The sequence below is a fragment of the Carcharodon carcharias genome, chromosome 16, assembly GCF_017639515.1.
Source record: "Carcharodon carcharias isolate sCarCar2 chromosome 16, sCarCar2.pri, whole genome shotgun sequence".
Classification (NCBI taxonomy): domain Eukaryota; kingdom Metazoa; phylum Chordata; class Chondrichthyes; order Lamniformes; family Lamnidae; genus Carcharodon; species Carcharodon carcharias.
The window spans coordinates 115,622,734-115,642,723 of NC_054482.1; the positions used below are offsets into that span (position 1 = coordinate 115,622,734).

General features: G+C 45.1%; 2 protein-coding genes across 2 annotated transcripts in view; one reads left to right on the forward strand and one right to left on the reverse strand.

Moving 5' to 3' along the window:
- The window catches only part of ddah1 (dimethylarginine dimethylaminohydrolase 1), a 222,447-nt gene extending 210,026 nt beyond the window's left edge, over positions 1-12,421 (reverse strand). The window contains exon 1 of the mRNA XM_041207591.1: positions 11,990-12,421. Coding sequence (XP_041063525.1) covers positions 11,990-12,040 — 51 coding nt within the window. The 5' untranslated portion in view covers positions 12,041-12,421. The remainder of the gene's footprint in view (positions 1-11,989) is intronic.
- Positions 12,422-13,286: 865 nt separating this feature from the next.
- On the forward strand, positions 13,287-17,499 carry LOC121289442 (CCN family member 1-like). The gene is made up of 5 exons (XM_041208933.1): positions 13,287-13,571; positions 14,050-14,263; positions 14,625-14,978; positions 15,843-16,015; positions 16,174-17,499. Exons 1-5 carry the CDS (start codon positions 13,521-13,523, stop codon positions 16,474-16,476), a joined length of 1,095 nt encoding a protein of 364 aa, XP_041064867.1. The 5' UTR covers positions 13,287-13,520; the 3' UTR covers positions 16,477-17,499.
- Positions 17,500-19,990: the final 2,491 nt, after the last annotated feature.

Genomic DNA, 19,990 nt, shown 5'->3' on the forward strand with positions numbered 1-19,990 from the left:
TCTCCATCCCACAATGAACAGGTTACAGCCTCAGTCCAAACTTGAACAAAAGAATTGAACTTAAGAGGTGAGGTGAGAGTGACTGCCCTCGACATCAAGGCTGTATTTGACTGAGTGTGGTATCAAGGAGCCCTAGCAAAACTGGAGTCAGTGGGAATGAGGGGAGAAAATCTCCCCTGGTTGGAGTCATACCTAGCACAAAGGAAGATGGTTGTGGTTGTTGAAGGTCAGTCATCTCAGCTCCAGGACATCACTACAGGGGTTCCTCAGGGTAGGGTCCTTGGCCCAACCATCTTCAGCTGCTTCATCAATGACCTTCCTTCCGTCATAAGGTCAGAAGTGGGGATGTTTGCTGATGATTGCACAATGTTCAGCATCATTTGTGACTCCTCAGATACTGAAGCAGTCCATGTCCAAATGTAGCAAGACCTGAACAATATCCAGGCTTGGGCTGACAAGTGACAAGTAACATTGGTGCCACATAAGTGCCAGGCACTGACCATCTCCAACAAGAGAGAATCTAACCATCTCCCCGTGATGTTCAATGGCATTACCATCACTGAATTCCCCACTATCAAAATCCTGGGGGTTACCATTGACCAGAAACTGAACTGGACTAGCTATATAAATACTATGGCTACAAGAGCAGGTCAGTGGCTGGGAATTCTGCAGACGGTAACTCACCTCCTGAATCCACATGGCCTGTCCACCATCTACAAGGCACAAGTCAGGAGTGCGATGGAATACTCTCCACTTGCCTGGATGAGTGCAGCTCCCACAACACTCAAGAAGCTCAACACCATCCAGGACAAAGCAGCCTGCTTGATTGGCACCACATCCACAAACATTCACTCCCTCCACCACTGATACACAGTAGCAGCAGCGTGTAGCATCTACAAGATGCACTGCATAAACTCACAAAGGCTCCTTAGACAGCATCTTCCAAGCCCATGACATCTACCACCTAGAAGGAGAAGGGCAGCAGATAGATGGGAACACCACCACCTGGAAGTTCCCCTCTAAGTCACTCACCATCCTGACTTGGAAATATATCACTGTTCCTCCACTGTCACTGGGTCAAAATCCTCGAATTCCCTTCCTAACAGCACTGTGGGTGTACCTACACCACATGGACTGCAGCGGTTCAAGAAGGCAGCTCACCACCACCTTCTCAAGGGCAACTAAATACTGGTCCAGCCAGCGACACCCACATCCCATGAATGAATAAATTTTTAAAAGTCACTTTTGTCCCTGAACCAGAAGGTCACAGGTTCAAGTCTCACCTCATAGACTTGAGCACAATATTTTAGGCTGCTGCTCTGGTGCAGTATACTGAGGGAGTGCAGTACTCCGTCAGGGGTACTGTCTTTTGAATGAAGTATTAACCTGAAGCTGCCACCTGCTCTCACAGCGGGGTGTATAATATCCCAAGGCACCATTTGAAGAAAATCAGGGGAGTTCACCCCCCAGTAACCTGGCCAGACTCACAGAAATATTCCAGTGCAGAAGGAGGCCATTCAGCCCATTGTGTCTGCACCGGCTCTCCGAATGAGCAATTCATTAGTGCTCTTCTCCCACCTTCTCCCCGTAACTCTGCACATTCTTCCTTTTCAGATAACAGTCTAATTCCCTTTGGAATGACTCGATTGAATCTTCCTCCGTCACATTCTCAGGCAGCGCATTCTAGACCTTAACCACTCGCTGTGTGAAAAAGGGTTTTCCTCATGTCACTTTTGCTTCTTTAACCAATTACTTTAAATCTGTGCCCCTTCGTTCTTGATCCTATTCTTCTAATCAATATTTATCTCTCAATCGACATAATTTAAAAAACAGATTATCTGCTCATTACTACTGCTATTAGTGGGAGCTTGCTGTGCGCAAGCTGGTCCTCATAGTACATTTCAACAGTGACTACATTTCAGCAAATACTTGACTGGCCATAAAGTGTTTTGAGATGCCCTGAGGTTGTAGAAGATGCTATATAAATGCAGGTCTTCCTTGAAATAGTGCCTTGGGATCTTGTACATCCACCTGAGGGGTCAGGGAAGGGCCCCTCTTTAAAGTCACATCCAGAAACTGGCCCTTCTGACTTTACAGCATTCCCTCAGTCCTGCACTCGGTGTGTCAATCTGGTTTTGGTGCTCAAGGTCTGAATCTTCCGGTCGGCGAGTGGTTGTGGGGCCTACTCACCGACCCGTAAAATGACGCTCGGTGACGTTGGGCGTGTGTCCCGACACCACCACCCATCATTCCGATCTTCAGTTCGACGGGCGCACGCCGGAGTCGGCTGTGCTCCTGCCGAACTGCCAAAGGCCATTTAATAACCAATTGAAATCATTGTCAGAGCCGCCTGGTCCAACTTTAAGGTCGGCGGGGGGGACAGACAAAGAGCCCAGGCGGCCTTCGCATTTCTCATGAAACCTCATCCACGGGCGGGATGTGGTTTTATGAAGGCTTCGTAAATTAAATGAAGCTTTTTACCGAAATACATAAACATGTCCCAGCCTGTGCGACACTGCCACACGAGAGGACATGTCTGAGTAATGCTTTTAATTCTTTTTTTTCTCCATTTTTCACAATAAAATGAATCTCCCTGGGGTAGCTCCGTGCCTCAGGGAGGTTTCTGTGCTTTCTCGGGCACAGGCCCCAACTCTTCCCCACATCCCCCCCCTCCGCCCGCCCGCCCGCACAGGGAGTGCTGAGCACTTCTGGGTGCACCTCACGCTGAGGGGGGGGGTCTCAATTGGCCTCCCCTGCCCATATAAAATGGCTGCGTGCCAAATTCTCCCCCAAGCCTCTGGAGCGGGACTTGAACTGGCAACCTTCTGACTCGGGGTGGGGGGGTGGTTGCGGTGGCAAGAGTGCAACTACTGAGATCCAGCGAGCACCTCACTGTGGTTTCCAGTCAGGGTTGACAGAGAGCCAGCAGGAGATGATTTTTTTTTTCCCCCCTTCCAAAGCACTGAGGCCAAAACTGATGTTTCTCCTGCCCCCTGGCTGACATCTGTTGACATAGCACGTGGTGGGAAGTGAAAACAACCTGGGAATTATATATAGGGCCTTTACTGTAATGATACAGGCCAAGGCATTTCACCGAGGCATTTATAAAACAAAATATGGCTCCGGGCCACAGGAGGAGATATTTGGCCAGATGACCTTTGGCTTGGTCAAAGAGGTGGATTTTAAAGGAGGTAAGTGAGGCAGATGAACAGAGAGGTTCGGGGAGGGAATTCCAGAGGTCAGGACTTAGGCAGCTGAAGGAACAGCCACCCATGGCGGAGACATCAAAATCGGCAATGCTCAAGGGGTCGTAATTGGAGGCTTGTTGGCCTGGAGGAGATTAGAGATAGGGAGGGGTGAGACCATGGAGGGAATTGAAAACAAGGAGGAGAGTTTTAAAATCGGGTTGTTGCTTCAGCGAGCACAGGGGTGATAGGGGGACAGGAGTTGGTGTGAGTTAGGAGATGGGCGGCAGAGTTTTTTGAATGACTTCAAGTTTATGGGGGCTGCCTTCTGACCAATACTGTTCAGATACAGTGATTAAGGCACTGGGGAAAGTCAAGGTGCAATTCTCTGTGAAGCTTTGCAGTTACACATGGTTGCAGTCAGGTTTCAATCAGAGTTCAGAGAGAGCAGCGTAGCATCAACCTTGAAACATGGGCCCACTGAGGTACGAAAGCTGATTTAAGAAGTGGTTAGTGCAACCACTTGGGCAGTTTGCAAATTTAGAGCAAAAGCCAAACACTGCAGATGCTGAAAACCTGAAATCAATTCCTGGGAGGAGCTGTTTAAAAGCATCCTCCCTCTCTCCATTTTTCCAGTGCTGAAGCAAGGTCATCGGCCTGAGGCGGTAACCCTGGTTTGAAAGAGGCACTTGAAAGCGATTTTTCGTGACCGGTCCACGTTTACACTTGGCAGAGGGTACAATTGGCTCAAACCTCAATCCAGGGAGGGATGAAATCTCCGTGGGGATAAAATAAAATAAAAAGAGGTATCCAGGGACTGATTTTTTATGAGGTGTGCTTTCAGATGCTTGATTGTGCTGCATGGACTTATTTTGCAGCATCCTGACTTGGAAATGTATCGGCCGTTCCTTCACTGTCGCTGGGTCAAAATCCTGGAACTCCCTCCCTAACAGCATTGTGGGTGTACCTACACCACAGGGACTGCAGCAGTTCAAGAAGGCAGCTCACCCCCACCTTCTCAAGGGGCAATTAGGGATGGGCAATAAATGCTGGCCCAGCCAGTGAAGCCTATATCCCGTGAATGAATTTAAAAAGTATTTATTGTTTCGTTGTTTCTGTTGGAGGTCTGCAGCTCCCCGGGGCGTCTGTCTGCCTTCAGGGAGCTCAGTGGGAGTGCCCACCAGCACCTGCAGTGACATCAGCGCCCGCCCTCTTCCCGCCCTCCGCCGGCAGTCCTGAGCCTTTCTCAGCGCACGTTTCACGCTGATTGGTCGTTAATTGTCCAGCCAGCGTGAAAGCGCTGTCGGGGGCCCATTTCCCGTCTGCTCTCAGTCCCACTGACTGCACGCCCGCCCAACGAGCGCAAAATTCAGGCCTTTGTATATATTTATAGTTGTTATGACGTCACTTAGGAACGTGCCAAAGTGAATTACTTGGAAGTGCATTGTCTGCCATGCACAGTGGCAGATCTCCTTGAATCATGACACAGGGTTTTTAACCATCTACCTAAGCCACAAACAGAGACAGCCTTGATTTAGCCCTTCCTCTGAACAACAGCAGCTTCAACTTAACCTTAAAAGCAATAAAGTGGTTTCATCTACTCAAGCCCTGGAACAGCTCTCAAAGGCCCCTTACCTTTCCCGACCTGGCCCTTTGCTTCTCCTCCTCTTTCGTCCTCCCTTCCCCTCCTCTCCCCACCCACCCCACCCCCCCAAAATCTGAGCATGGGTGGCAGAGAGGAGGGACATAAACCAGCGTTGAGTGGGAACAGGGTCAGGATAGGGTGGACCAGTTATAAACCCCTCAGCAAGGGGTTCTGGAAGGGAAGTAATAGAAAGACGGTTGCTTCCATTCTGCTGCCTGTATAATGAATTTTTGAAGTACCTGTCCACAGCCTTTTTTTGAGGCGCTATCCCACTTTGATGCTGCATTTCTGCAATGTATACCCTGGACAATCTATTCATATGCCAGGACGCTTCCTGCACATCCAGGAGTAAATAATAATTAGAACAGCTGATTTCTGCTTTGTTTCAATCCTAATGATCATCAATCTTTGTGCATTTAGAAGGGAAAGATTCTGCCTGACCAACTTCCTTTGGCGTCATTGAGTCAGTGTCCACCCAAGCAAGATATACTAAGCATTGTGACTTAGTGGGCCTCGGTTTCCAAAAGGCTTTTGATAAAGTTCCACATGAAAGGCTCTTAATTAAATATACAAAGCTGTGGCGGTTCCAGATACATGTTCAGATTGAATAAAAAACTAGTTGAATGGTAAGAAAGTAGTGAGTACTTGATAGAGGGGTTATGTCAGGGTGGTGGGGAGGGCACAGGATGGATACTGAATGTTTTTTCTCAGGGCATGATATACATAAATAATATGGGTTCAGAAATCCAACGCAACAGATAGATAGACAGTAAGTAGTGTAGGTCGGAGTGGGAATTTTCAAAGGGACATCGATAGATTTAAGTGAATAGGCAAAACTAAGGCAAATTAAGTTCAATGTGTGAGGTCATCTAATTTAGACCCAATGAAGATAAACCAGAATATTTTTTAAATGCTGAGAAATGAGAGACTGTGGAGGAGCAGAGAGATTTGACAGTCTAAGTACACAAATCATTAAAAACTAGTAGAGAGGTACCAAAAAATCAATCAAAAAGACTAATGGAATGTTGGCCTTCATCTCAAGCAAACTGGAAAACAAAGGGAGGTTATTCTACAGTTGTATAAAATGTTAGTCAGGCCCTATATCTATAATCAGTTTTTGGCATTGCACCTCAGGAAGGAGATATTGGCCACATTGGGAGTAAAGCACAGATTCACCCGAATTATAGGGTTAGATTATGAGGACTGGTCATGTAAACATGACTTGTATTCCCTTTAGCATAGAAGATTGAAGGGTAATCTGAATGAGGCGTTTGAAATGTTAAAAGGATTTGCTTTCATAGCCACAGAGAAACTATTTTTGCCTGTTCAGGAATCTAGAATAAGACAACATAATCTTAAAATTAGAAGGAAACCATTCAGGAGCAAAATCAAGAGTAACAGGAACCTGGAACTCTCTCCTCAGCAAGTTATCGACACTGGGGCCACAACTGGAGCTGTCAAAACCAATATGGGTACATTTTTGTCTGATAAGGATCAAAGGATTATGGAGCAAAGGAAAGTAAATGGATTGAGATCAGCCATAACCTAATAGAAGACATTTGATAATTGCTGGCCTTGCTAGCAATAGTCACATTCTGCCACTAGATGAATAAAGCTAAAAAAATTGCAGGAGCAGAACTAGTGGCACAAGATCAATCAAGAGAAATGTAGTTATAGAACCTGCATCAGGAAATTCACCTTCGCAAACAAAGTGAGAAATTGTGAAATGGTCATCCACATGCAGCAGTAAACAGAAAGAACGACCTTCTGCCTTTCACACCCTCAGGGCATCCCGAAGCACTTTACAGCCAATGAGATACTTTCGAAGGAGGAATGTAGGAACTGCAGCAGCCAATTTGTGCACAGCAAGATTCCAAGAACAGCAATGTGATAATGACCCGTTCATCCTGGTTTGGTGATACTGGTTGAGGGATAAATATTGGCCAGGACAGCGGAGAGAACTCCCCTGCTCTTTTTCAAGTTAGCGCCACGGGATCCTTAACGTCCACCTGAGAGGGCAGATGGAGCCTCGGTTTAATGTCTCATTTCAAAGATGAAATTGTTTAGAAACAATTGGTTGCTGTAATGTGAAAGCAAGTTGGACTCTCCTGGATTGATGAATTAAGATGGACCAAATGACCTTTCGCACTATGACAATCTGTGTCCTTCTTCCTCAAATCAGGGACTTGAACTCTTAAATGGACAGTCCCCTCCCAATCTCATCCTTTGTATCTCCCTGTCAAACTCTATCCTGTCAGCTACCTATGGACTGGTTGCTGATGACATGGAGGAAACGTTCTGATGGTAGTTGGCTGAGTAGTGAGGTTTAGGCAGTTGCTGGTGGAGTCAGCCATGGCCCAGTGGTAGCAACCTTGCCTTTAACACCGTCAGATCATAAGACCATAAGATATTGGAGCAGAAGTAGGCCATTCGGCCCACCAAGCCTGCTTCGCCAATCAATGAGATCATGGCTGAACTGATAATCCTCAATTCCACTTTCCTGTCTTTTCACCATAACCCTTGATTCCCTTACTGATTAAAAATCTGTCTATCTCAGCCTTGAGTATACTTTAATGACCCAGCTTCTACAGCCCTCTGCAATAAAGAATTCCTTAAGTTGAGTGCCTTCTGAGAGAAGAAATTCCTCCTCATCTCTGTCTTAAATGGGCAGCATCTTACTTTGAGATTATGCCCTCTGGTCCTAGGTTCTCCAACAAGGGGAAACAACCTCTCAGCATCTACCCTGCCAAGCCCCCTAAGAATCTTCTGATGAAGAATCGTACGGACTCTAAACATTAACTGGATTCCCCTCCACAGATGCTGTTTGTCCAGCTATTTTTGTTTTTGTTTCAGTTTTTCAGCATCCCCTTAAGAATCTTATGTGTTTCAATAAGGTTGCCTTTCATTCTTCTAAACTCCAGTGAATACAGGCCCAACCATAAGACCATAAGACATAGGAGCAAAAATTAGGCCATTCGGCCCATCGAGTCTGCTCCACCATTCAATCATGGCTGATAAGTTTCTCAACCTCATTCTCCCACCTTCTCCCCGTAACCTTTGATCCCCTTACCAATCAAGAACATTCTCAGCCTCTCCTCATAAGAAAATTCTTCCATACCCAGGATCAACCTAGTGAACCTTCTCTGGACTGCCTCCAAAGCCAGTATATCTTTCCTTAGATAAGTGGACCAAAACTGTTCACAGTATTCAAGGTGTGGTCTAACTAATACCTAGTGTAGTTAATAACCAGTGCAGTTTTAGCAAGATTCCCCTATTTTTATACTCCATTCCCTTTGAAATAAAGGCCAACATTCCATTTATCTTACCTATTACCTGCTGAACCTGTATGTTAGCTTTTTGTGATTCATGCACGAGGACCCCAAATCCCTCAGAGCTGCAGCTTTCTGCAGTCTTTCTCCATTTCAATAATATCTGGCTCCTCTATCCTTCCTGCCAAAGTGCCTAACTTCACACTTCCCCACATTATATTCCATCTGCCATGCTTTTGCCCACTGACTTAACCTGTCTATATCCCGCTGTAGACTCTTTGTATCATCCTCACCACTTGCCTTCCCACCTATTTTTGTGTCATCCACAAACTTGGTGATAGTACATTCACTTCCCTCATCTAAATCATTAATATGTATTGTAAATAATTATGGCCCCAGCACTGATCCCTGTGGCACTCCACTAGTTACAGGTTGCCATCCTGAAAATGCCCCCCTTGTCTCAACTCTCTGTCTTCTATTAGTTAGACAATCCTCTATCCATGCTAATATACTACACCTAACGCCATGGGCTCTTATTTATGAAATAGCCTTATGTGTGGTATCTTATCAAACACCTTTTGGAAATCCAAATATCTACTGGTTCCCCTTTATCTATCCTGCTTGTTGCCTTCTCAAAGAATTCTAATAAATTTGTCAGGCATGATTTCCACTTCATGAAACCATGCTGACTCTGCTTGATTAGATTATGTATTTCTAAATGCTCTGCTATTACATCCTTTATAATAGACTCTATCACTTTTCCAATGACGGATGTTAAGCTAACTGGCCTATAGTTACCTGTATTTTGTCTCCCTCCTCTTTGAATAAGGGGGTTACATTGGCCGTTCTCCAATCTGCGGATGACATGAAAATAGGTGGAGTGGTAAATAGTGAGGAGGATAGCCTTAGATTGCAGGAGGAAATAGATGGGCTGGTCAGATGGGCTGATCAGTGGCAAATGGAATTAATCTGGATAAGTGTGAGGTGATGCATTTGGGCAGGACAAATAAGGCACGGGAATACACAACGAATGGTAGGACCCTGCGAAGTACCAAGGATCAGAGGGGCCTTGGCGTACATGTCCACTGGTCCCTTAAGGTAGCGAGACAGGTAGATAAGGTGGTTAAAAAGGCATATGGGATCCTTGCCTTTATTAGCCAAGGCATAGAATATAAGAGCAGGGAGATTATGCTGGAACTATATAAAACGCTGGTTAGGCCCCAGCTAGAGTATTGCGTGCAGTTCTGGAATCCGCATTATAAGAAGGATGTGATTGCACTAGAGAGAGTGCAGACGAGATTTACCAGGATGTTGCCTGGGCTGGAGAGTTTTAGTTATGAGGAGAGATTGGATAGACTGGGGTTATTTTCCCTGGAGCAGAGGAGATTGAGGGGGGACATGATTGAGGTGTATAAAATTATGAGGGGCATAGATAGGGTAGACAGGAAAGAACTTTTCCCCTTGGTGGACGGATCAATAACCAGGGGGCATAGATTTAAGGTAAGGGGCAGGGGGTTTAGAGGGGATGTGAGGAAGAATTTTTTCACCCAGAGGGTGGTGGGAATCTGGAACTCACTGCCTGAGGTAGAAGCAGAAACCCTCATAACATTTAATAAGTATTTGGATGTGCACTTGCGATGCCATGGTATACAAGGCTATGGGCCTAGTGCTAGAAAATGGGATTAGAATAGTTAGGTACTTGTTTGCCTGGCGCAGACCCAATGGGCCTTTTTCTGTGCTGTAGACCTCAATGACTCTATGACTCTATAATTCTATGACTCAATCCTCTAGGGCTTTTCCAGAATCTTAGGATTGTTGGAAGATTACTACCAGTAGCTACTTCCTTTAATATTCTAGTGTCCTAATATCCTTTGAATCAGAAGGAATTTAAATTTTCCTGCAGTGACTTCATCTTGTACCAAACTGTCATGTCCTTGCGGTGCTGAGGGAGTGATGCACTGCCTTTCAGATGAGATGGTGAGCGGCTGCCCTGGAGTTAAAAGATCCTGAGGCGCTCTTCAACACAAGCAGGAGTGTTCTTCCCCAATCAAATATTTATCTTTTAACTGATACCACTAAAAGCAGATGTGTTCATTATCAATTTGCTGCTTTTGAGATCTTGCTTTACGCAAATTGGCAGCTGCAGTTACTCATTGCAACAATGACTATTCTTGGAAATAGTACGTCATTGGCTGTAAAGCATTTTGTGTCCTGAGGTCATGAAAGGAGCTGTTTAAATGCAAGTTTTCATTCATTTTCTGAGTGCCGGTGTGACCAGACATGCCTGGCTGATGATGGATGTCTGGGTGATTAGACTTGTCTGGCTGCTAGTGGTGGATGAGTGGCCTCTAGTGGTTGGTTGTTATAAGAACTCTAGTGACCAGGCAGCAAGTGATTTGTGGCTGGATTCTCTCGGCTGGCTGCTGGTCACAGCTTGTGGGAATACATGGGTGGCATTTGGCAGCAGGTGCCTCACAGTGGTTGAGCAGACGCTGCCTTAATGTCTCACTACATAAGATACAGAGAACATATTTTGTGATTAAATTGTATGATAGCTTAACTTATGTAGCATAAGCTAATCATGGACACGGACTATACTGAAAACAATGGGAAAACCACTGAAAAGTGTCAAAGATCTTAAATTCTCTGGAGAGCGTACCATCAGAAAGCATGTCATAGAATGGTTCCAGAAGGAGGCCATTCAGCCTGTTGCCTCCTGCCAGTTCTCTGCAAGAGCAACTCACTGAGCCCCATTCCCTTGCCTCTTTCTCATAGCCTTGCAAACCCTCTCACTTCAGGTAGTTACCCAATTCTCTTTCGAAAGCCACGACTGAACCTGCCTCCACCATGCTCCCACAGGCCTAACCACTCGCCGTGTGGAAAAGCTTCTCCCTTCTCCTCAGGTCTCCATTGCTTCATTTGCTAATTACGTGTAGTCAGTGCCCTCTGGCTCTCGACCCTTCCACCAATGGGAACGGTTTCCCCCTACCTACTCTGTCCAGACCCCTCATGATTTTGAACACCTCTATCAAATCTCCTCTCAGTCTTCCCTTCTACAAGAAGAATACCCCTAGCTTCTCCGATCTATCAGGAAACTGAAGCTCCTCATGGCTGGAATCACTCTGGTAAACCTTTGCCGCGTCCTCTCTTGAAGCCTCTTGACCATATTGTACAATACACACCTATTCCTGAACTGGTCTGCAGGAGCAGGCCTGACTATGATCTAACTATCCCGGCACTGATGGCCAGTGCACCATAAACACACTGAGAACCATCTCACTGTTATTTTAAAGTAGCAATCTGGAATCTGAAGATTGGGAACCAACCCAGTGTGCGTAAAATTAAAAAAAAGTTGTAATTAAAAAAAAACATCAAGGCAAAAAAAAAATCTGTTTCAAGAAGTAATGGGTAAATATAGTCACCATCACTGAACCTTCACAGGGATGGTCTCGGAACTAAGATGACTTAATATGGTATTTCCGGCCGCCCAGTTATTGAGAGTGTTGGAAAAATAACTTAAAAGTTCAGGGCATCTCAGAATCTCGCACCTCCCCACGATCATAGGAAAGAGCTAACATTGCTCCTACTAAGGGGCCCCAAATTAGTGCGCTTGGTAGCTAATAACATTCTTTTGAGTGACAAGTGCATTCCCAGAACTACTGGAGTGTCTTACTCATTGATTCAATCAAACAAACGGTGTCAACACAAACCTGAGACCGACCATTTCAGATCTAAACTCTCTTCGGAATCAGCTGGAACTGATTCATGGCGCGTTAAGGTGCTAACCTAACCACTCACTCACTCACTGGACCATTAAGATTACAGCTTGAAAGGGCTCTCCATTCCATAACATGAAAGCCAGGATCCACTAATTAAACAGTCAAACTTACCCCTTCAAAGTCGGCACCGGCCTCACAAATCCACGGGGCTGGTTTTGCCATTCTCGTCAGATCTTTTTAACATATTTACACATGTGAGGTTAAAAACTGATCCCGGCAGCGTCCAGGGACAGAATTTGCCTGTGTCCCCTTCATCTGATCTTCAGCCAAACATAACTGCTGGAATTTTAAACCACGATTTTAAAAAAAATAAAATAAAAGATCCCTTTCATCAAAGTATTGACCCAAAAAAAAAGCAAGAGAGAGAGAGAGAGTCTCCGAGTGCCACTTGTGGTGTTTCTAGGAACGTGAAACATTCGTTGAAAAGCCCCTTCAGGTGGATCCCTGCACAGATCCGGTACCATTCACTCCGGAGTCAGTGCATGTTAGAGGGGGGTGGGGGGCTGAGCGTTTTATCGTTGAGTTTCTCCGGAGCAATTTTCCGAACTAAAAGCCTAACACCGTTTCCTCGAACCATCTCTTGGGCATGGCACAGGTTAATTCGGATATGTGACTGTGACTGATTTTAAACTGTGTGTTAAAATAAGAAAAAAATAAATGTACGAACTTTGTCATTGTCAAAGTTAGTTTTCACCCCCCCCCCCCCCCCAACCAATCCCTCTCAAAACACAAGCAGATTGTACAATTACTGGTGACTTCCTTGGAAAGTGAGCAAGAGAAATCTTCCAAAATATCAATCAGACCCCTGTGTGTGTGTGTGTGTACATATATATATATATTAAAAGAAGTCTTGGGATGTCAACAATACTTTGTGGTCGACAGGCAGGGCAGACAAAAAAATGTGGAAAAGGCAGACTTCTCTGCTACCAAATATGGAAATAATGTTACGTCGTTGAGTATAATTCATCTGGAAATACTTAAGAGGAGTTGGAAAAAGGAAAACGGGCCATCTTAGAAGCCATAAACTTTCCGTCTGTAGTAGTGAAAACGAAATGATTTGTAAATATTTTATTATGCAAACTTCAAAGTATGTGTGTCCCCCTCCCCCTCATCCCACCCCACCCCCCCCCCCCCCCCCCCATAGAATGTGGTTAAATGATGTGGGTTCTTTTAATTTGGATGAGATGAGAGGGCAGCCTAAATATTGTCTCCCCCCCCCCCCCCCCCACCTCTCTCTCTCTCTCTCTCTCTCTCTCTCCATCGCCCCCCTCCCCTCCACCTCTTTAGCTGGGGCGGTGTCTGAGAAAAACGCGCCAGAAAACATTCCTGACATTCCTGTTGCTGAACTCAAACAAGCTGTGCAGTCCCAGACAGCCGGGGGGCACGTCACCCGGCAGGGGAGAGCCGCTTATAAAAGGAAGAGAGCTTCAAGCAGCTTCTACACCAGGCAAGCAGCAGCTATTGGATTGAGCAGGGTCTGTCGAGACGGGAGCAGGAGGAAACAGCGGCCACCAAGGCACATACAGACTGAGAGAGAGAGAGAGAGAGAGAGAGAGACCAGCAACTTGCTGAAGATCAGCTCGTGTCAGATCAGAGGGAAAAAGAAACACTTCCGAGACCCCAACTATCCCCCCTCCCCAAAATGTTCCACTCTGCAGCATTCGCTGTCCTTCTCGCTATCCGTCTTGCTGAGGTGAGTCCACTCATTTCGACATGATTTTTTTTAAACCTGTGTACAATTTACTGTCTTGATGGGCCGAAATGGTGAGGGAATTATACCTTTTCAAAAAGAATTTTGGGTCAATACTTGAAGGGGTTTTCATTTTGATTTTTTGCTGGGCTCAGGACTTGTGGGGGGGGGGGTGGGGGGATCCTGGGGAGATCATTGGCCCTGAACCTTTCAAAAAAAAAAGAGCTGGCAGAGAAACGATGGGCTGAGTGACCTCGCTTCTGCGCTGCATCAGTCTGTGATTTGCAGTTTGTTCTTCCAGGAACAAGAAGAGCCAGCAGCAGGCAGGATGGGCTGAATGGCCACCTCCTGCGTTGTGTGCATGGTTTTCAACCCCTGTGATGTGGTTGAGGGGTGTTTTTTTTTTGTAGGTGATGGTGGTATTTGGAAAGTGGCTCGCCCACGTTGTGGTCTAATGGAGAACATTGCCTTGTCCCCACAGGCAATGTTAACCTGCCCGTCGAAATGCCAGTGCCCCCAGGAGATGACAAGCTGCCCCCCGGGGGTCAGTCTAGTGCTGGACGGCTGTGGATGTTGTCGGGTCTGTGCCAAGCAGCTCAATGAAGATTGCAGCAAATCGCAGCCTTGTGATCACACCAAGGGGTTACAGTGCAACTTCGGAGCGAGTCCCAGCGCCCTTCAGGGGATCTGCAGAGGTAAGAGATTTTTGTGGTTTATTCAGAGTTTATTGAAACCATTGGGAATATCTCCTGCCCTTTAGCCTAGTCGAGAAAAAAGGAGTTCTGTCATCTTTTAAAACCATGTATGGTTATGCTATATTGTTCTTTGGCAGCTAGGCACATGATTTCAGCAGTCAGGAATGTAAATCACTGTATGGATGTTTGAAGGGAAAGTGATTCCTCAGTAAGCCATTGTGCATGCCTCCAGGGACTTGTACTTAGAATTTCCACAGTTTTAAATATATGTAGGCACTTCACGAGCGTGAGATGTCTGTCTATTCCCAATTTAGTGTTTTTTTTTTAAAAGGCTCTCTCTACTTATTTTGTGTCCTCACAGCGAGATCTGAAGGAAGACCTTGCGAGTACAACAGTAAAATTTACCAAAATGGGGAGATCTTCCAACCTAATTGCAAGCATCAGTGCACTTGTATCGATGGAGCGGTGGGCTGTATCCCTCTGTGCCCCCAGGAGCTCTCATTGCCCAACATGGGCTGCCCTAACCCACGGCTGGTTAAGGTCCCAGGCCAGTGCTGCGAGGAATGGGTTTGCGAAGGGAACAAGGCAGTGTTGGAGGCTGAGGGCACGGAGGGCTTCTTCAATCAAGAGACTGTTCTGAAGCCATGGCAGGAGGGACTGCTCCACAACAATGAACTGCTCTCCCTCCTCAGAGGAGGCCTCAAAAGTCTACCAGGTAGGTTATAGAACCTTCAAGGCCATTCAGCCCATCCTGCCTGTTTGAAAGAGTTATCTGATTAGCACCAATCCCCCTGCTGTGTGCCCCAGTACTTTTGTCTCGAAGTATTTATCCAGTTCCCTTTTTGAAGGTTATTATTAAATTTGCTTCCACCGCCCTTTCATGCAGCACCTTCCAGATCACATCAACATGCTGCTTAAAACAATAATCGACCCTCTGGTTCTTTTGCCAATTACCTTACATCCGTGTCCCCAGCTAATTAACAGAACCATTTGTAAATGCTGCACATAGCTCCAATCATAAGGTGCATTCGGTGCTCCATTATAGTTTCTACACCAGGTAACATTATTAAAGATTATTTCATATTATATGTTTCTGATCTGAGAGTCAGTCATTCCCTTTGCTGTACTTTACAGGCATGCATTGGCGCTATTGCCAATTTTTACAGCAAACAATAAGCCTTAACTTTGCCGAACCCTTAACTATCATCCATTTCAGGAAATTAGGACTCAAAAGGGTTGAAAATCCCAGTGTATGTGTTGAACCAGCAGCAGAGTAATGATGTCATCAACAGGCGCCATGCTAGATTTACTTCCCTTACAAATTGGCAAGTTTTTGGAAAACTGCCAGAAGTTAGGAATTGAAACTGATACATTTCCATAACCCAGCCGAACAAGCCTTTCTCATGTGGACAATCACATTGACGTGAACCATAACCTGTGCAAGAAGACAATTGCAGCCTTGCATATGTTGTACTAGCTGAAATAGGAAGATGTTTCTGTGAATTGATTTGATTAAAACAACATTGTTTCCCTCCCATTTCTAAATAGTCCTGATTCCGTTTTCCATTTTTTGTTTTAGCTTGGAGACCCAAGTGTTTTGTCCAGACCACAGAATGGTCCCAGTGTTCCAGGACTTGTGGGTCAGGCATCTCCACAAGAGTCACCAATGACAACCCTGACTGCAAACTTCGGAAAGAGACCAGAATCTGTGACATCCGCCCTTGTGACCAGCTGACGTTTCCAAACCTTAAAGTAAGTCCCGTTTCTTCCTGTACCCCCTGCCCTTCACTTGCTGGGCAAACATGTGATTCTCTGCTGTTGCAGTAACTCTAGTCTAGAATAAACCCATACATTTGCTGATTTTTTTTTTTTTGCTTTTCTTTTATTCTCTCCCTCCCTCCCTCCGGCAGAAAGGAAAGAAGTGCTACAAAGCCAAGAAGCCCAGCACAGCCGTACACTTCACCTATGCAGGTTGTGCCAGTGTGAAGAGATACCGCACCAAGCACTGTGGCTCGTGTGTCGATGGGCGTTGCTGCACTCCTCAACAGACCCGGACTGTCCGCGTTCGCTTCCGCTGTGATGATGGGGAGACCTTCACCAGGAACATGATGATGATTCAGTCCTGTAGATGCCACTACAACTGCCCCCATCATAACGAAGCCTCCAATCCTTATGTCATGTTGCACAATGACATTCACAAGTTCCTAGATTGACAAACTGTGTAGGTGCAGGCAGGAGGGGTGTTTTGACGAGACCGGCATGAGCAGGCAGAGGAAGAGTCAACTGGCATCATGAGTTAGGAAAAAGGGACGCGATTCAAATGGGATCGCAGTACAGCTCTTAAAGGGGCAGGATTTATTTATTTATCCTTTTTTTTTAGCTTTGAAAGAGATTCTTGTCATGGTTATACATATAACCAGCAAAATTCATATCCTCAAAGTTTTGCACTGGCCCCAGCTATATTTTCCCTAACTAAACGCCATATCAGTTCCAGTGTAAGGTTAGGGATTGGTGAATGCTTTTGAGAAGACTGGGGTTTTTGAAGGGGCTGTTGTGTAACTTTTTTACACATCGTACATGAAACAACATGATAAGGGATGGGGGGGGGGGGGGTGGGCGGAAGGTGGCCAGAGATGATTATACTGTAGCTATACCTATGTGCACTGTGCAGCGTTGCCCTTGTGGCTGCTAAGACTGAGGGAACGGTCAACCCTCAAAGTTAAATGAAAGCTTCAATTTATTGGAGCAAGGAGATAGCTTCATTTTGGAGCATGTTTTCCCAACTTTTGTTCTATTTGTAACAAAGTGATGTATATTTGTATTATTATATAATGTCTTACCGTGTATCATTAGCAGTGTATTGTCTTTTATCAAGTGCTTGTGTGAAAACATGGTTGTAATTGAAAATGTAATAATAGTCAAGAGTTCCCGAGCAAGGAAATTGTGTTGGTTTGCTTACACAACCCATATGTGGGTCACATTGTTTCCTGAAGTGAGCCACATGGCTCACGTTATGTGGCAGCTAGTAACCAACTCTCTTAAAAGCTTGCGCTGTCTACTATGCATAGCACAGCAAACAGCATCAGTTATTACAAATCCTGCAGTATATTCTTTTCAATGTTGCATTATTTATCAAAATGTAGCAAATTCTATTGGGATACAGAAAAAAATGTCATACTGGAATGAAATGTACATAGATTTAATTTTTTTAAAAAATAAACAATTTATTTATGGAATCGACTTCTGGTACATTCTGGTTATTTCTAAGGTGTGAGACCAATTACGAGTCACATACTAAAGTGACGGATAGGGATTTAAACTAAGGACTGAGGTGAAATTTCAGCCTTTGACCACTTCAAGTCGGTCTTTAAATATTCAATATCAGTTGTTATGTAATTGGAGCCAATCAAGCAGTCATCTCCAAAATAAACAATATAAAACATCGAGAGCTGTGCTAAAATGGCAGGCATACTGTATAAATAAGACATGAATTTGTTACTTCATGTTGGATTCTGTCTTGATTTTTTTTAAAAAGTAGTTCATGGGATGTGGGCTTCGCTGGCTGGGCCAACATTTATTGCCCATCCCTACTTGCATTTCAGAAGGTGGTGGTGAGCTGCCTTCTTGAGCCGCTGCAGTCCATGTGGTGTAGGTACACCCACAGCGCTGTTAGGGAGGGAGTTCCAGGATTTTGACCCAGCGGCCGTGAAGGAACGGCGATGTATTTCCAAGTCAGGGTGGTGAGTGGCTTGGAGGGAACTTCCAGGTGCTGGTGTTCCAATGTACCTGCTGCCCTTGTCCTTCTAGATGCTGGAGGTTGTGGGTTTGGAAGGTGCTGTCGAAGGAGCCTTGGTGAGTTGCTGCTTTAAAAGAGAAGCGATGAAAACTAGAAAAAAAAATGGATATGCGGAGGGAATGGCTCAAGTGGGTGCCTCTTTCTCTGTACTTGAGTCTGCCAAACGGCTAGATACTATCATTCTCGTGTCACAGCAGGGAAAGGGATAGATATTTGACAAGAATGGGATAAGATTCCTAAAGCACCTGTCTAAAAAAACTCCATGAAATAAAAGGGGAATTTAACTTATTTTGTCAAATAAACCAATGACCTTGACAGTCACCTTTCAATGAACCCAGCACCAATGTTAAGTACATTTTAGCATTGCCATTATTGATGGTTAGATCTTCAGGAATCCCTGCATTCTAAAGTATTTAGATCAAACCTAATACATTTTCAGTTGCATATAAATGGAGCAATTCAGTAAAATAAGCAGAGAACGGATTCAGTGAGGGAGAAAAACCCAGACAATCCCTCATTCATGTTAGAGTACAGCCGAAACGTGGGAGATCCAAGGCTTTTATTGTAATGTTCAAAATACCCCCTGTAAGTTTCATCCCAAATTTTGAAGGACTTACATATAGCAATCTGTATTGTGCGCAGACAAAGAATCATATATTGAAGTGCGAGGCTTGAGTCTTCATACAACGCCAAATACTTTCTACATTCAAGCCAGACATGGGGCTGAAAGGAATTAGCTGGAAAGAATGTCTCCCAGTCTGTAGGAGGTGGTTTACTTTTCACCAGTTGAGAGCAAGCAATTACTTCTGTTTAATCCCAATAACCCACCGATTATACCTCAGAACGATAAGTGAAGAGGAATGTGTGGAATCTCAAGTAGCTCTCTAATGGGAACCCAAAGCAAGACACCAAACTGAGGAGAGAGGGGGAGGGAGAGAGGTGGCGGAGGGAAGGAATGAAAGGAGGGAGAGAGAGAGGGAAGGAGGGAGATAGAGGAAGAGAGTGAGCGGGGGGGAGGGAAAGAGAGAGAGAAGGAATGAGAGAAGCAGGGAGGGAGAGAAGTACAGACGAAGAGAGGGGAGGGAGGGACAGAGTGAGGAAGAGATAGGGATGGAGTGGGGAGGGAGAGAGAAGGAGGAAGGGTGATGGAAGGAGAGAGAAAGAAGGGAGGAAGAAAGAGAGAGGAATGGTGGGAAAGGAAGATAGAGAAGAAAGGGAAAGAGGGGGTGGGAGGGGGGGGAAGAGAGGGATGAAGGGAAAGAAAGGAGGGGAGGAATGGAGAAGAGAAGAAGGGAAGAGAGGGAGGATGGGAATTGAGAGATGCGGGGAGGGAATGAGGTGGGTGGGGGTGATGAGGGTGAGGAGATACTGTGAAAAAGAACCTGAATTTTAGTAATGCTGTTTGTCAGTTATGAGGCGATGAGGAGAATGTTGCTGATACATATCAGTCTGAAATATACATGCAGAGCCAAGGGACAGATATTATCAACTTGTACAAAATGGGGCATGGGTTGTAATTTTTAAAAAATGAAACAGTGAATGTTGAAATTAAAAATTCAACTTTAAGCCCCATGGAGAGAAAGAACTGTGGCCTTTCAATCACTTCGAAGTGACAATTCCACCTGAGAGCAGTGTCCTTTCTGACTGATAGACAGACACAAATTATTGAAGAGATGTGCTTTGGCTGGAAGTTCAGTGATTTGGTTGCTAGCAAGGTGTGATAAAATGGCCCATAAATTGACTAAAGATTTGAAAAATCACAACTCCAGAGTTGTCTAATTGAGGTGAGCGTAGCGCAGGCATAAAGACCACATTGTTTATTTTTTAAAAAAAACTTTTGAGCCATATTTCATTTCAAGTCGATGTTCCTGAGAAATTGACCGCCTATTAATATCTACATTCCTTCCTTAACATTAAATCGCTGTCTGCTA

Excerpts from the sequence above, each read along its gene's own strand:
- LOC121289442 (XM_041208933.1), top strand. The coding sequence starts at position 13,521 with ATGTTCCACTCTGCAGCATTCGCTGTCCTTCTCGCTATCCGTCTTGCT. Across the intron at positions 13,572-14,049 it reads TCGCTATCCGTCTTGCTGAG|GCAATGTTAACCTGCCCGTC; the intron begins GTGAGTCCACTC and ends TTGTCCCCACAG. Across the intron at positions 16,016-16,173 it reads TGACGTTTCCAAACCTTAAA|AAAGGAAAGAAGTGCTACAA; the intron begins GTAAGTCCCGTT and ends TCCCTCCGGCAG.